General features: G+C 47.2%; 2 protein-coding genes across 4 annotated transcripts in view; one reads left to right on the top strand and one right to left on the bottom strand.

The window, feature by feature from the left end:
• Positions 1-16065, top strand: part of ACE2 (angiotensin converting enzyme 2) — a 106457-nt gene that overhangs the window by 829 nt on the left and 89563 nt on the right. For 2 of the 3 annotated variants that reach the window (XM_078854110.1, XM_073355714.2), the window contains exons 2-4: positions 9644-10105; positions 10746-10845; positions 13071-13219. The gene's annotated coding sequence lies outside the window, so the exon portion shown is untranslated. The remainder of the gene's footprint in view (positions 1-9643; positions 10106-10745; positions 10846-13070; positions 13220-16065) is intronic. The other variant, XM_073355720.2, reaches the window with a different exon arrangement.
• Positions 8657-9017, bottom strand: LOC140915694 (large ribosomal subunit protein eL34). The gene has a single exon (XM_073355803.2). The coding sequence runs from the start codon at positions 9008-9010 to the stop codon at positions 8657-8659; it is 354 nt and encodes a 117-aa protein (XP_073211904.1). The 5' UTR covers positions 9011-9017.

The raw sequence follows: 16065 nt of genomic DNA, 5'->3' as shown, positions 1-16065 counted from the left end.
GCAAACCGGCTCGAGCCCCCACCCAGTGACCTGGGACCAATATATATACCACCCCCGCTGGGCGCCTCCAAGAGGCAATACTTCCCCTCTCGCAAGCACAGAGTCTGAGTGTAGCAAAAGTCTTTTAATAACAGAGAGAAACAATGTGGCATTATGTTGGGGAAACACCACCAACAGGATTCATAACACAACCCATGAGCAAAAACAACCCCACCCCAGGCAAATTGGGGAATGCCCTTTTCCCTTTGGTTCTTGAGTCCAGCAACCCCAAATCACCCAAAGTCCCAAAAGTCCAATGCCCCAAAAGTCTCTGTCCCTGGTCAGGGCAGCCCCAGAGTTCGAAAGTTTATCGGCGGAGCTTTACCTCCCAACCTGGGTGGAAATGGGACGGGGGTAAGAGGCACCTTACGTGATCTGGAGCTGACCGCCCCATAGCTCCATAGCGGCGCTCCGCTTTGCCAGCCGCCCCACGAACTCCTTTGCTCTGCTCCGCTCCGCCAGCCGCCCCACAAACTCCTTCGCTCAGCTGCGCTCCGCTCCGCCAGCCGCCCCACGAACTCCTTCGCTCAGCTGCGCTCCGCTCCGCCAGCCGCCCCACGAACTCCTTCGCTCAGCTGCGCTCCGCTCCGCCAGCCGCCCCACAAAACTCCTTCGCTCAGCTGCGCTCCGCTCCGCCAGCCGCCCCACGAACTCCTTCGCTCAGCTGCGCTCCGCTCCGCCAGCCGCCCCACGAACTCCTTCGCTCAGCTGCGCTCCGCTCCGCCAGCCGCCCCACAAAACTCCTTCGCTCAGCTGCGCTCCGCTCCGCCAGCCGCCCCACGAACTCCTTCACTCAGCTGCACTCCGCTCCGCCAGCCGCCCCACGAACTCCTTCGCTCAGCTCCACGGCCCACAAGCAGCTCCTGCCATCCACACACTGCTCCGCGTCGAACTGCTTCACCAGCCGTCCCGCAAACTGCTCCACAATATATCTTCAGGCTCCCCCACTACTTAACACAACACTCAGTGATTTCAGCTCTTAGGTGAATTCAGCTTATAGTAGGGGAGCCCCAGTGTTGGTGCACTGTCAGCCCAAAGTGAGCTCAGCAGCCTATAACTAGACTTCTAATGAAATCAAAATTAGCTCTGATATTCCACAGTGGAGAGAGGAGGAAGTGCAATCAGCATGTAAGGCCCTCACCAAGGGGCCCATGCCACCAAGTATTAATACTTGTCCCCAGCCTCTCTCCATTCACACAGTTTTGGAACCCATGACCCTTGCCTAGCGAGTGCTACTTAGTTGATGGTGAATCCCTCCATCATAACAAAAGGCCACTTACAGTTCCAAGCACAGTTCCCATAATCAGGGTAATAACAATTTATTCTTCCTGCCCCAATAACAGAGACACTGGGGATCCCACAGCAGCCAAAGTGACCATTTGAGCAGCTATGGTCTCATTCTAGGCGTGGTGGGTGTGCCTATGCAAATGAGATCGGCCCCTGAAGTTCTTTTCCACAACTTGCCACACCTCACCACCAGATGTCAGGGTGGAGCTCATCCTGACACTGCTTACATCCTCCCCCCAGCCGAGACTTTGTCGTCCCGACAAATCACACTCCCTTTATACCAACTCATTGGTTTCCTCCAAAGGGCCTCAGGAAGCCCACTTTGGCTTCCACAAGCCTGTGTGCTAAATGTATTGGCTCCTCACTAGTCACCCCAGGTGCATCATAAGTTAACCGTTTCACTGGTCTTATCACCCTGTCTCGTCTATTGAGAATCTCTGTTGCCGAAGTAAGGGGAACATCCTCTTGAGTGACGGATGGAGAGTCTTCCCTGGAGGGTCCCTCGGCTACTGGCGTAGGCCCCTGCACTCCTAGTTCTAACGCTGGAGGGTCCAAGGTGCCCAGGACATCCTCTACCTGTCTGTCCCCATTGTCCAATAACCTGTGTGTGTCATCACAGGGGGGTCTCATCAGCAGCACCGGGGTATCAGAAAGGGGCCTAAATAGTTCCGCCATTGGGTTTAGGGCGGAAGAGGGAAAACTCTCGTTTGGTTCAGCTGATCGAGACTGAAATCTTGTCTCCATCCCAGGATACACCAGGGTTGTGTCTTCCTCCTCAGACTCACTCTCAGATGTGCAGAATAGGGGTAAGTTAGCTGCAGGGGGCCCACTGTCTGCGTTGGATGGCGGCTTTGGTCTAGCACCTCTGTTCTGCCCGGCGGCCCTGCCGTGGCCCATCTCACAAGGGGTGCTTACCAATTCCCCCACAGGGAGCAAAAGGTTTCTATGCACCGTCTTTATTTGCCCTGGACCGTCTTCAGGTTTGATCTTGTAGACCGGCAGATCTCCCAGCTTTTCCATCACCAGGTAAGGTATTGCCTTCCATCTGTCAGCTATCTTGTGTTTGCCAGCAATACCCAAATTTCGCAGCAGGACTCTGTCCCCCGGCTGGAGCTCCTGCGAACGCACTCTAGCATCATATCGATGTTTGTTGCGGTCTGCGTTCTTCCGAGCCGCAGCAGTAGCTAAGCGATAAGCATCCCGCAGCTTTTCTCTTAGTCGGGATACATATTGCTGATGAGTTTCATAGCTATCTCCATCCTCTGATACACCAAATCACAAGTCTATGGGTAATCTTGGTTCTCGCCCAAACATCAAGAGATATGGGGTGACTCCCGTAGCATCGTTCTTTGTGGCATTGTAGGCATGCACCAGAAATGCGACGTGCTGGCTCCAGGTTGCCTTCTGCTCTGGTCGCAAAGTTCCCAACATATCTAATAGGGTTCGATTGAACCTCTCTGGCTGAGGATCACCTTGGGGGTGATAAGGCGTTGTCCTAGACTTTTTAATTCCTGCTATCTTCAGCACCTCCTTCAGAAGGTGACTCTCAAAATCCCGCCCCTGATCAGAGTGTATCCGAGCCGGGAATCCATAGACTGAGAAATATTTGTCCCACAATACTCGAGCAACGGTGGTGGCCCTCTGATCACGTGTGGGATATGCTTGTGCATACCGTGTAAAATGGTCAGTCACTACTAGAATGTTTCCAACATTCCTCTTGTCTACCTCTACAGACAAGAAATCAATGCATACCAACTCCAAAGGTTTGTTGCTGGTGATGTTCTTGAGATATGCAGCCCTCGTGGGCAGAGTTTTCCTTTGAACACATCGAGCGCAAGTCTCACATTTCCTGCGAACATCTTCAGCGATTCGGGGCCAATAGAACCTACTACGAATAAGTTCCAGGGTCCTCTCCGTCCCTAAATGCCCAAAGTCATCATGCAGGGCCCTCATGGCCAGGGCTCTGTACTTTTTTGGCAGTACTAGTTGTGCTCGTTGTTTTTGTAAAGGGTCAGTGGTCATTCGGTGTAGCACTCCCTGAATCAGTTTTAGTTTGGTCCATTCTCTCAATAGTAGTTTACCCTCCGGGTTAGGTGGGACAACCGCAGCTGGGCTTCGCCCCTCCCTTTTGGCAAGTAGTGTATCACGAATGTCAATATCTTGCCGCTGGGCTTCTTCCCAGTCAGCCGCATTGAGCATGGGCAAAGGAGATTGGTCTAATGCAATATAGTTCACCGAAGCAGAAGGCATGCATTCAGGGGGCAGGCCCAAAGCTTCTGCAACACATCCCTGAAAGCCTTCACGGGCCTCTGGCTCTCGGCGACTCACACTGCAAATAGCTCTCACTCCATCTGTGGGTATCACAGCAACTTCTGGAGCCTGCGGACGCCTGGACAATGCATCTGCATCTACATTGCTTCTCCCTGATCGGTACTGAATGCTGAACTCATAGCTAGCCAAGGCGGCCACCCATCTCTGCCCTGTAGCATCCAGCTTAGCACTCGTTAACACATAAGTCAGTGGATTGTTGTCTGTCCACACCTGGAACTGAGCACCATACAAGTAGTCTCGAAATTTCTCAGTGATGGCCCATTTCAAGGCCAAAAACTCCAGCTTGTGGGTGGGATAGCGAGTTTCACTATCAGACAATCCTCGGCTGGCAAAGGCTACAGGTTTACATTTGCCTTCCACTTCCTGGTACAGGACTGCTCCCAGACCCTCCAAACTGGCATCAGTATGCAGGATAAATGGTTTGCTTGGGTCAGCAAAAACTAGGACTGGAGCATGAGTTAGGCAAGTAATGATTTCTCGAAAAGCCCTTTCACATCTCTCATCCCACCGTGGCCCAAATGGTGCAAAGGGGCCATTGTGTCTCTGCACAGGAGGCTTTGGGGACCTCCCCTTATTCTTGGACTTAGATTTGTTCTTGCTGGACTGATGTCCCCTGGTAAGATCATTCAGAGGCTTTACAATCGTAGCATAGTTTTTCACAAATCTGCGGTAGTAGCCACTAAATCCAAGGAAGGTCTTGAGTTCTCTGTAGTTACTTGGACGTGGCCATGTAGTGAGTGCTTCTATTTTATCAGGATCAGTACTCACACCTTCTTGGGACACAATGTGACCCACATACTTCACTGAGGTTCTGCAGAACTGGCATTTGTCAATTGAAAGCTTCAGACCATAATCCTCCAACCTATCAAGCACTTTAAGAAGTCTTTCTTCATGCTCCTCTAAGGTTCTTCCAAACACAATCAGGTCATCCAAATAAACTAACACTTGCAGTAAATTCATGTCTCCCACAACTTTCTCTATGAGACGTTGAAAGGTGGCAGGTGCTCCAGAAATCCCTTGGGGCATGCGTTCGAACTGATAAAACCCTAATGGGCAGATGAAGGCTGTCTTCTCCTTATCTTCTTCTCCCAGAGGGATCTGGTAGTATCCACTTCGAAGATCCAACACAGAGAACCACTGGCTTCCCAGCAAACAGTCTAAGGCGTCTTGCACTCGAGGCATAGTGTACTGGTCGACCACAGTATGGCTGTTTAGGGTGCGGTAGTCAATACACATCCAGATTTTCCCATTCTTTTTGCGGACTACCACAATGGGTGAGGCGTATGGGCTGCGGGACTCTGTAATGATGCCATTCGCAGCCAGCTCCTGAAGATGATGTCGCATATCTTCCATCTCAGAGAGAGCAATCTTCCTAGATCTCTCCCTGAAAGGTCGAGAGTCATGTAGTCTGATATTGTGCTCTACTCCTTTTGCACATCCCACATCCCACTCATGCAGTGAGAACACCTTGGATCTTTCACAAAGTTTCTTCCTCAGGCGATCTTTCCAGTCCTCGGACACTGGTGAATCTCCAAAGTCAAACTTTGCTGGGTCTATTGCCGGAACTTGAGTTTCATACTGGGGTTTTACAATCGACTCAGGCTCAAAGAGGTCTGCTATCTTTTGTCCTTGCTTCACAAAAATATCACGACTCGTTTCATTAGCAATCAGTATAGTCACCCTTTCCTGGGCTTCAGCAGGTAGGGTTATGACTCCACTGGGGACCAGCACTCCTTCAGGGAGCTCTCCTCCCATCGGCTGCTCTATCATTGCTAACGTCCCTTTACTGCCTTTCAGACAGGTACTCATGACAAGCACTTCTTGCTCCGTCCTTGCAGGCACTACTAAGGGGGTTGTGCCCGCGTACTTCAGTGCCGCAAGCGGTAGCTCAGATGTGTCCCTTTTAGCGCTCTCAATTTTCCTATAGGCTTCAGCACAAAGCGTATGGATCATCAGGGTATTCAGGTACTGGTCCCCAGCCCGCCTTCTGCAGTAATCCGCGAGTACCTTGAAGAGACTGGAGTTGGTCCCTATCAGCACAGACACATCAGAAGTCCCTTTAGGGTCAGGGCATATTAAGGCAGCTGTGTCTACCTCTTCTCTTACCCCAGCAACCTCCTCTGGGAATTCCAGGTGCACTATGACATACCCTTGATAGGGGTATTCATCCATGCTGAGGCCACATAGGCCAAGGCCAGTCAGTGGCTGTATAGGCAGGTGCCTAAGCATCTGTTGGTAGAATGACTGAAATATAATAGTCACTTGAGATCCAGTGTCAAGCACTGCTTTACACTCCACCCCTTCGATCCTCACCATGACCTCTGCTCGAGGCCCTATCAGTCCTGTAGGGATCCCAGCTGGACAGTCTTTTCTGGGGGAATCTTCAAATCCTGCAGACCTGGGGGGTCCCCGTCCCCAGACCCTCTGGCAGCTACCAGATCTCTCCCAACTGATCCTCAGCTTTCCATACACTAAGGAGGGGTTTTCTTCATTACGGCACTTGGCAGCACTGTGTCCATCCTGACCACATTGGTAGCAGAAGAATTGACCTTTCCCCCTTCGCCTGGGGGGGATGGTGGCTCTAAGTGCGGGCTTCTCAATCGCCACAGTTTGAGGCTTCTTATTCCTGGAAGTCTTAACTCGGTCAACGGTACTTTGCAGCTCAGCTATCCGTTCCGTCAGGACCTGCATTTGTTGGGCAAGTTCCTCTCTGGTGCTCACCATCAGTACACTGGCCATTTGCAGTGGTGTTGTGCTGGCTGGCTCCGATGTTTGGGCTTCCCAAAACTCACTGGCAGCCTGCCTTTCTTCCTCCTCTCGGACCTCTTTTATCAGCTGGGAGTAACTTGGGGGATGTTCCCGTCGTTCTCTTAGCCGGAGATGAAGTAGAATCGGGTTCTGATACTGAGTTCCTCTTACAATTTGAGCCAGTCTGGTCTGATCCATCTGCTCAGCAGTCACTGCTCCCCTCATGACAGCTCTCTGAAGCAGTCTCTCCAGTCTCTGTATGTAGGCTGAAGCCTTCTCGCCCTTTTGTTGTCGGGAATTAAGGAACTTACAGTAGCTGTCTTCAGGGCCCTCTACGCTCCCAAAGTTGTGTTCAAGGGCCTCTAGGCAGTCCTTCACATTGACCCCAGGGTCAATGAGCTTCAGGGTGCGAATCACATCTAATGCTGGGCCGCCAAGGCTCTCTATAAGGCATCTTCGCTTTTCTGCATCTGGTACGGCCCACTCTTGCAGCATTTCAGTGGTATGCTCTAACCAGGGTTCAAACTCCTCCTCCCCAGCAAATAATCTTAATTTACGACAAGAGTCTGACTCAGCATGGGGCAGCACAACCTTTTCCAATATTTGCCCCAGAGCTTTTGTCCAATCATCAGCCGAGGCTGCAGCCTCCGAGCTAGAAGCTGCTGAGCCAGGGCCCAACAAACCTGATATATTAGCCATTATACAAACAGTAATTTCCTCAAAATATAAGCACAAACAAAAAAAAAATATAAATTGTTTCCCAATGTAGTGGATCACTCAACAGGTGCTTGCGAGGGGTACTGACCCAGGCGATCCCGGACGAGCCCCCAAAAATGTAACCCTTCTGCCCGTCAGAGTTGGCAGCAACAAGGGCCAGGTTCAATATCTAGGGGTTCCATTCCAATAACACAATGCAAACCGGCTCGAGCCCCCACCCAGTGACCTGGGACAAATATATATACCACCCCCGCTGGGCGCCTCCAAGAGGCAATACTTCCCCTCTCGCAAGCACAGAGTCTGAGTGTAGCAAAAGTCTTTTAATAACAGAGAGAAACAATGTGGCATTATGTTGGGGAAACACCACCAACAGGATTCATAACACAACCCATGAGCAAAAACAACCCCACCCCAGGCAAATTGGGGAATGCCCTTTTCCCTTTGGTTCTTGAGTCCAGCAACCCCAAATCACCCAAAGTCCCAAAAGTCCAATGCCCCAAAAGTCTCTATCCATGGTCAGGGATAGAGACAGAGTTCGAAAGTTTATCGGCGGAGCTTTACCTCCCAACCTGGGTGGAAATGGGACGGGGGTAAATGGCACCTTACGTGATCTGGAGCTGACCGCCCCATAGCTCCATAGCGGCGCTCCGCTCCGCCAGCCGCCCCACAAAACTCCTTCGCTCAGCTGCGCTCCGCTCCGCCAGCCGCCCCACGAACTCCTTCGCTCAGCTGCGCTCCGCTCCGCCAGCCACCCCATGAACTCCTTCGCTCAGATGCGCTCCGCTCCACCAGCCGCCCCACGAACTCCTTCGCTCAGTTCCACGGCCCACAAGCAGCTCCTGCCATCCACACACTGCTCCGCGTCGAACTGCTTCACCAGCCGTCCCGCAAACTGCTCCACAATATATCTTCAGGCTCCCCCACTACTTAACACAACACTCAGTGATTTCAGCTCTTAGGTGAATTCAGCTTATAGTAGGGGAGCCCCAGTGCTGGTGCACTGTCAGCCCAAAGTGAGCTCAGCAGCCTATAACTAGACTTCTAATGAAATCAAAATTAGCTCTGATATTCCACAGTGGAGAGAGGAGGAAGTGCAATCAGCATGTAAGGCCCTCACCAAGGGGCCCATGCCACCAAGTATTAATACTTGTCCCCAGCCTCTCTCCATTCACACAGTTTTGGAACCCATGACCCTTGCCTAGCGAGTGCTACTTAGTTGATGGTGAATCCCTCCATCATAACAAAAGGCCACTTACAGTTCCAAGCACAGTTCCCATAATCAGGGTAATAACAATTTATTCTTCCTGCCCCAATAACAGAGACACTGGGGATCCCACAGCAGCCAAAGTGACCATTTGGGCAGCTATGGTCTCATTCTAGGCGTGGTGGGTGTGCCTATGCAAATGAGATCGGCCCCTGAAGTTCTTTTCCACAACTTGCCACACCTCACCACCAGATGTCAGGGTGGAGCTCATCCTGACACTGCTTACATGAAGTTTCATTTTTATTTATTAGGCAGACAATACAAAGAGGTTCACTTCGATTTCTGACTCTGCGCTTGTGCCTTCAACACTTTCACAACAGCCTTCTGTTCCTCAATAAGGAAAGCTGGTTTGAGTCTGTCACAGACACATTTAGCACACGTGGAACCGCCATAGGCTCTCCTAACCTGCTTCTTTGTTTTTGACAACCTTATAAGGACTTTAGGGTGCAAAGCACGAACACCGCAAAGTCTTCCTGGACACGCACCACATGCAGATTTTGGTGCCTTGCCAACTTTCTTAGTGTAAAGGTAAACAGGCCTGTTACCTGGTGTCCGGGACAGCCTGGTCTTGTTAGAGGCTGTGTTGTAGGACAACCTACGACAGTATGTCAGACGCTGAATCATTTTTTATAATTACTCCATATTTCTCACACACATGCACTTGGTTTCCACACCCAGAACCCAGAATTTCCAGCAGGGCATTCTCACTTTCTGTCCAAAATATCCCAGAGGAATTCTATCTTCCTGGACAGATGTGCTCTGTACAGGCTGGTAGGACACTACATTTGAAGTGTCTCTCTAGGACGGGGGGAAAGAGGTGATATTTATTGTTTAGACAGTTTGGAACTAAATAATTATATCCAAGTCTGAGTGCAGGATCTGGGAATGTGCAGGAAATCCAAAACGTGGAATGGAGTCAAATTTCTCTGAAAAATTACTGTATATACTCGTTCATTAGCCCATTCTTTTATAAGCCGACCCCCCAAGATGGATAGGTAAAAACTGTATGACTTTCATAAGCCGACCCTATATTTCAGGGCTTGGCAAACTTTGGCTTTCGGCCCGTCAGGGTAAGCCACTGGCAGGTTGGGACACTTTGTGTATATGACATAACTGGAATATGTTTTGTACTACATATGCCATGTAACATATCTCTGCAAAGGTTATGATCTACTAAATATATTCATCCTATTTGTATGCATGTATCTTTTTTATTTGAAGTTATGAATATTGGCTGTGTACTTGTTTGATTTTCAGTTGCCTCAGTAAGGCATTTGGTCAGCTTCTTAAGAAAGGAATTTGCAAGTGTCCAATCAAGAAACACTTGACGGACAGTGGAACCTTGGAAGACTCCAATCCACATAAGAAGTCTACCTGAGGATGTTCAAGATAGCATGTGAACAATGGCTGCCACCTGTAAAGTTCTGAGTCATGCATGGACATGTGACTTGCCCATGTGACTCCCAAAACTTCAGCTTGTAGCTACGTTCTGCATAGGAGAGAGAAAGGGGTCTCCACCCACAAGAGACAGTCTATGTAAGCCCCTGGGAGACCCCTCCATTCTGTCTTCAGCTGGTTCAAGAGAGAGCCTCTCCACCCCAAAGGATACCTGAAAGAAGCTGGATCAAAGGATAGTAACTACACAGGTGTGAGTGATTGCTGGACCCAGACTAGAAGGAGGCTAGTCTGTAAAAGAGGTTTATTGGAACATCTCTGAGGGTGAGATTTTATTTGTATTCAGCTTCTTACTGGATTAGGCGTAGACATGCGTGGTTTATTTTATTTTGCTTGGTAGTTCACTTTGTTCTGTCTGTTATTACTTGGAACCACTTAAATCCTACTTTTTGTATTCAATAAAATCACTTTTTACTTATTAATTAACCCAGAGTATGTATTAATACCTGGGAGGGGGGGACAGCTGTGCATATCTCTATATCAGTGTTATAGAGGGCAAACAATTTGAGTTTATCCTGTATAAGCTTTATACAGGGTAAAATGGATTTATTTGGGGTTTAGACCCCATTGGAGCTGGGTACCTGGGTGTTGGAGACAGGAACACTTCTTAAGCTGTTTTCAGTTAAGCCTGCACCATTTGGGGGATGTGGTTCAGACCTGGGTCTGAGTTTGTAGCAGGCAAGCGTGTCTGGTTCAAACCAGGCAGGGCACCGAAGTCCCAAGCTGCCAGGGAAAACGGGCTCAGAGGTGGTCTTGGCACATCAATTGGCAATCCCCAAGGGAGTTTCTGTGATCCAACCCGTCACAGTATGTTTAGTTACATTTCCATTATTTTAATGATAGTCAGTATGGGTCCAATCCAACTTCTGTCTGAATAATGGGAGTTTTTCATTTACTTTAATAGGAGCTGGATTGGGCCCTATATCATCCAACGTTGACCTATCATTTGGGGACCCCATGTTCACTTGGAATCTGATCCTGCACATTTTTGAGTACTTCAAGAGGTGCTGAGTGCCCTGTGATCCCTCTGAACTCTGTGGAACTGCTAGTCATCTTATAGGGTTGGGTCCATACTGCCTTTAGTTACATTTCCGTGAATGATTAAATGCTGATAGTAGCACATTGCTACTTTGCACATAAGAGTTAATTTTTAGTCCCAAGTGGTAGTGATTAACTTTCTCAGAATTTAAAACTATTAGTTGGTCAAACAGAAAAAACAGGATTAAGCACAGCTATGGTTGTTAATTAACTTATATGACAGCTGTCAATAAAGAGAGAAAGTGGGGTAAGGTACTGTCTTTTATTTTGGACCAACTTCTGTTGGTGAGAGAGACAAGCTTTTAGTCTCTCTCACCAAGAGAAGCTGGTCCATTCAAAGATATTCCCTCACCCACTTTGGTCTCAGGATATTAGAGAGACAACATGGCTACAACAACACAGATATCAATAAATACTTGTTTCTTGGGACTTTCCATTTCAAAGGCATTTAAATGTGGGGAGGAAACAGAATAGTACCTTGCTAAATCTACTTTAATTGTCACGGGAGATAACTGCAAATCAAAGTCATATACCTACTTCAATGCATATCTCAGCCTTACCTCGACATGCTTAAAAATAAAAATGAAGGTATAATTTTATGTATATACTTATAAATTCTATAGATATTTTTGAGGATTCTACTATTTAGAAATATCAGTTATCTTGTATTTTGAACCAGTCAGTCATATTCATGTTTAGGGAGGTTGTGGAATCTCCAGCATTGGAGATTTTTTAGAGCAGGTTAGACAAACACCTGTCAGGAATGGTCTAGATAATATTTAGTCCTGCCATGAGTGAAGGGGACTGGATTAGATGACCTCTCGAGGTCCCTTCCAGTTCTATGATTCATACTAAATTATTTGCACTAGTTCAATGATATTTCTAAGAAGTTAATCAAATATCAGATTCTGTGTTGCTGTCTCTTGTAATTCAAAGATGGCTAAAAAGGATTTTCTCTCATAAAGTCATTACAAAAGATGAACAGTTTCAAAACTTTTTATGTTGAATTTTTTTAAAATGTTTTTAGATGCACCATACGTGCATCTAAAAATGTCATGTGAGTGTTTTGACGAACGATGTGTAAACATATGAGTACACACATGCAAGCAGATTTACACATCAAATCAGAAGGGAAGAAGAGTGGGTTTGAAAAAGACTTGTACATGCATTTGAATTTCTCATTGTGAACGTATGAAGGATAATTCCAAAATGGTGTGTGCCTTTTACAGTTATGCTGATATGCTCAGCTTGTAGCATAAAAAGCCATGAACTTGTGATACCCTATATCTCCTTTTCTAGCATTTTTACTGGTATGTCTTCGAGCTGGCTGGGTGACGACAGTTCCATTTAGAATGATTTCAAAATTTGGCTTCATTTCAGATCGGAGGAATTATTTTTTTTGTCTTTTGCTCAAAATGTTTTGTTTCAACAAAGTCAGAATGTTTCATTTTGATTTCTGCTTTCTAAAACAATTATAATAAATTGGGGAAAAAAGTAATTTGAAAATGAAAAATCAAAGCATTTTATTCTAACAATATCAAAACAAGGTTTATAGAGACTATTATGTCAACTTTATAAGCGTTGTAGGTCTTCCTGGGCTGGAAAACAACTGGTTTAAACAGCGCTTCAGTGCGTGTGTGTGTGTGTGTGTGTGTGTGTGTGTGTGTGTAATGAGTTCCAGAAAAAAGGAAGGTAGCCTTATTTTTGACAATCTCTGATCCTCGGGTATTTGATGTGTTTCACAGTTTTCAATAAATTCAGGCAGAGGAGGCCAACTAGAAAATGTATGACAGAAATTTGAGGAGTAATACAGTCCATGTAAAATTGAAACAGGTGAGTTTTTTTTTTTTAAACAAAGAGTACAAAAAGAAGGTGAAACCATTGAAGAGTTTGTGACTGGTGTAAGGCTGAAAGAGCCAATCATGCATTTTTGGGGGATATCTCTGATTGTAACTGTGGGGCACCTTCATGGGATGAGGGTGGGCACCTCTCCCATCCTTTCTGGCTGAAGGGGTTGCTGTTGTGCCTGTTTGGTGTGCAGGATACAGTTTACTAGCTGTACGTCTTAGGTAGCCGGCTCCCCCACCTCCGAGTGTGACCACAGTCCAAACAAATAAAAAGGCAAACAAAGTAATTCTGCAGCCACAAAACAGTCAGGCTCACCTTACTTTTCTCTGCATTTGCTGTGAAGGTGGCTGGGTTCCTAATGCTCCCCCTCCCCCACAACAGTCTGAGAGCCCCAGTTTGAGCACTCTGGGCTCAAATGAAAAGTACAGTGAAGATGGTCCCTCTACCTCTCCAGAGGGCTCAGGTGGCACAGGTTCTTCAGCAGCTTTTTGGGTAAGTAGCTGTGGTCTGTGGTGCTAGGGAGCTCTAGCTCTGCTTCCCTCTAAGCAGGGGTGTGCACAAAGGGGGGCAAGCAGAGGCACAACCCCCCAGTAATCTACAGGGTCACAGAACTCTTCTGGCCTCAGGGCTGCAGCTAGGGTTACCACATTTGAAATGCAAAAAAAACTGGCATCACCCCGCCCCCAATACATGCACACAAGGCAAGCCCACCACAACACTAACCCCCAATCACAAGGCAACTCTGCAACCATTCGATCTCCTCACTCACACATGACTCAAACCCCTCTCTCACACATGCGTAGTCCACTTGTGGGTGGGTGGGTAGATTGCTGTATTTTCAACAGTTTTGATCTGTTATTGCTTAAACTGCAGAATTGGAAACACTGCAGCTGTACTCAGAAACGTTTAACGTTAGATATCCCAGTGTATTGGGATAGTAATGCAAATCTTTAGATCCACATTAAAAAAAAATTCAGCAGATTAAATTATTTTTCTGGCAACTGGCAAATCCATTAAAAAAACATCCAGGCCGGTCAAATACCGGCCAGGTAGTAACCCTAGCTGTGGCAGGGTCACAGAGTTCCTCTGGCACCGGGGCCGCAGCAGGGAGAGCGAGCTCTTCCAGCCCTGGGGCTGTGATGGGAGCTGAGAGCTCCTCTAGCCCTAGGGTGTGGTGGGGGCACAGATCTGGCCCCCTGGCCAGAGGAGCTCTGTCTCCCCACCAGGGCCAGAGGAGCACTCTCTCTCTCCCTGCTGCGGCTCCGGGGCCAGAGGAGCTGTCTGACCCTGCCGCAGCCAAGTACTTGTGGATACATTTATTTAGATGGCTCCACAGCCCATGGATTTTCATTGAAATGGTGAGTGTACTGCTGTGTATTTCTATGCATGTATATTCTATGCATATGATGTGTATGTGTTGATAGGATTTAATGTGTATATAATATGTGGGTGTTTAACGTGCCCCTCCAAAAGCAGTCAAATTTAAATTCCTGCACATGCCCCTGCCTCTAAGTGCCACCTGCACTGGGCTGGGATCCTCCCTTTTAAGGAGCCTCCCCTATCCTGGTGCAACAGGTTGGGGCTGATTGTTCCCAGAGAGCTCTTTAATCCCTTCCTGACCAGGTTGAGAACCTATCCCACCACAGGGGACTGAGTCCTTATTTAAGAGACCAGATTGTGATTGGAATCTGGAACAAACATCTCAGAGAGACTACTGAAAGACCAGAATTAACCCTCAACAAAGCAATTAGAATTTGCCAAGGAGCAGAAATCCCTCAGTCCAGAATGAAGCTTATGGAGCATGGACAGTGCTCTGATGCTGTAGACATGATAGAGAATCCAAAATACAAAAGAAAATAAACCTGAGGCAAAAAAGCATGTGGAGCTCAGAGTCCAGCAGAAACAGTACATGAGGCTGCACAATCAAGACAATGCCCAGCATATGGGAAAAGGCGCAAGGCGTGAAATTGATTACTTCACTTTGCAAGAGTTTTCAAGCACCAGCACAGTATGCACAAAGAGGACGATCACCACACCACTAGCTTCTTTTTAGGAGCAGTGGACGTTGTTGCAGTAGAAGACAACTGAACTGTCAATCTGAAAGCATAGGGGACATTTATTACTTTTAAGTTGGCCGCTGGTGCACAAGACAATGTGTTGCCAGAAACAGTGATAAAAGCACTAAAAGAAAAGCCACAGATAGTGGAGGGTAAATGGGTGACACTCCTGGCTTACGGTGGTGAGTATATTACCACTAGAGGTATATGTGAACTAAATGTATGGGTAAATAACAAATTGGAAAAGATATAATTTGTAACAGTACCAAGGAAAACAGCACCCATTGTTGGGTTAAAAGTGTGTCAAGCCCTTGGTCTCATCGAGAGGGTGTGTTCATTGGACGCCAAAGCAACTGAAGAGTTGGAGGATGTCTTACATGGGATAGAGAAGCTCTCACCAGAGTACAGAATAGAGCTGAAAGAGCCTATGCATCCCACATTCAACCTCATGTAGAAACTAAAAGATGTGCCGGATAGGCTCATTACTCTAAGAATCATAATATAAATAGAAAATCAACAGAGCAGGTACACTTGTTTGTCATTCTGAAAAAAAGACTGAACCCTTCACTTTGGTATAGACCCAAAAGATTTAAATATGTAAAAGGGAACATTTTCCATTACATGGAACAGAAGACATTTTTGGGGAGATGGCTGATGCCAGATGTTTTTCAGTTTGATGCATCAGCAGGATTCTGGCAGGTGCCCTTGCAAAAACAGGACACATTTATTCACATTCAGCATCCCTTTTAGGAGACACTGTTTCCACCGACTGCCATTTGGCTTGTGTTTGACACCCAAGGTGTTTAACTGGAAAATGCAGCAAATTTTTTGTGATATAGAAGGTGCTAAGATTTACATCGATAATTGTTTTGATTTGAGGGGGCAAAAATAGTAGATGAGCATGACCAGAGGCTCCAAGTAACCTTGGAAGGAACCAGAGCTGCTGGAATAAAGATAACCAAAATATATATGCCATGTAATGGAAATAACATATCTGGGAGAGAAGAGAGCACAGCGAAGTGAACAGATAGATCACAGTAAGGCTGAGGCCATCACCATCATGCCTGCCCCAGTAGCCCAGGAAGAGGTACAACAATTTATTGGAATTGTGAACTATATAGGGAAATTTGTACCTAATCTAGTTGCCTGTACCAGCAACCTGAAAATACTCCTTTGCAAAGATGTCTAATGAACACGGGATGCAAATCTTACTAAGGATTTTGAGAAACTGAAGAAGTGAATTAAAGAAGCCTCAGCTGTGAGGTACAGTGAGGGTAAGCA

This window comes from Lepidochelys kempii, chromosome 1, assembly GCF_965140285.1.
Source record: "Lepidochelys kempii isolate rLepKem1 chromosome 1, rLepKem1.hap1, whole genome shotgun sequence".
In the NCBI taxonomy this organism is placed as follows: domain Eukaryota; kingdom Metazoa; phylum Chordata; order Testudines; family Cheloniidae; genus Lepidochelys; species Lepidochelys kempii.
Note: the sequence above shows the minus strand (reverse complement) of the source record. Positions and strands in the feature narration are given on the sequence as shown.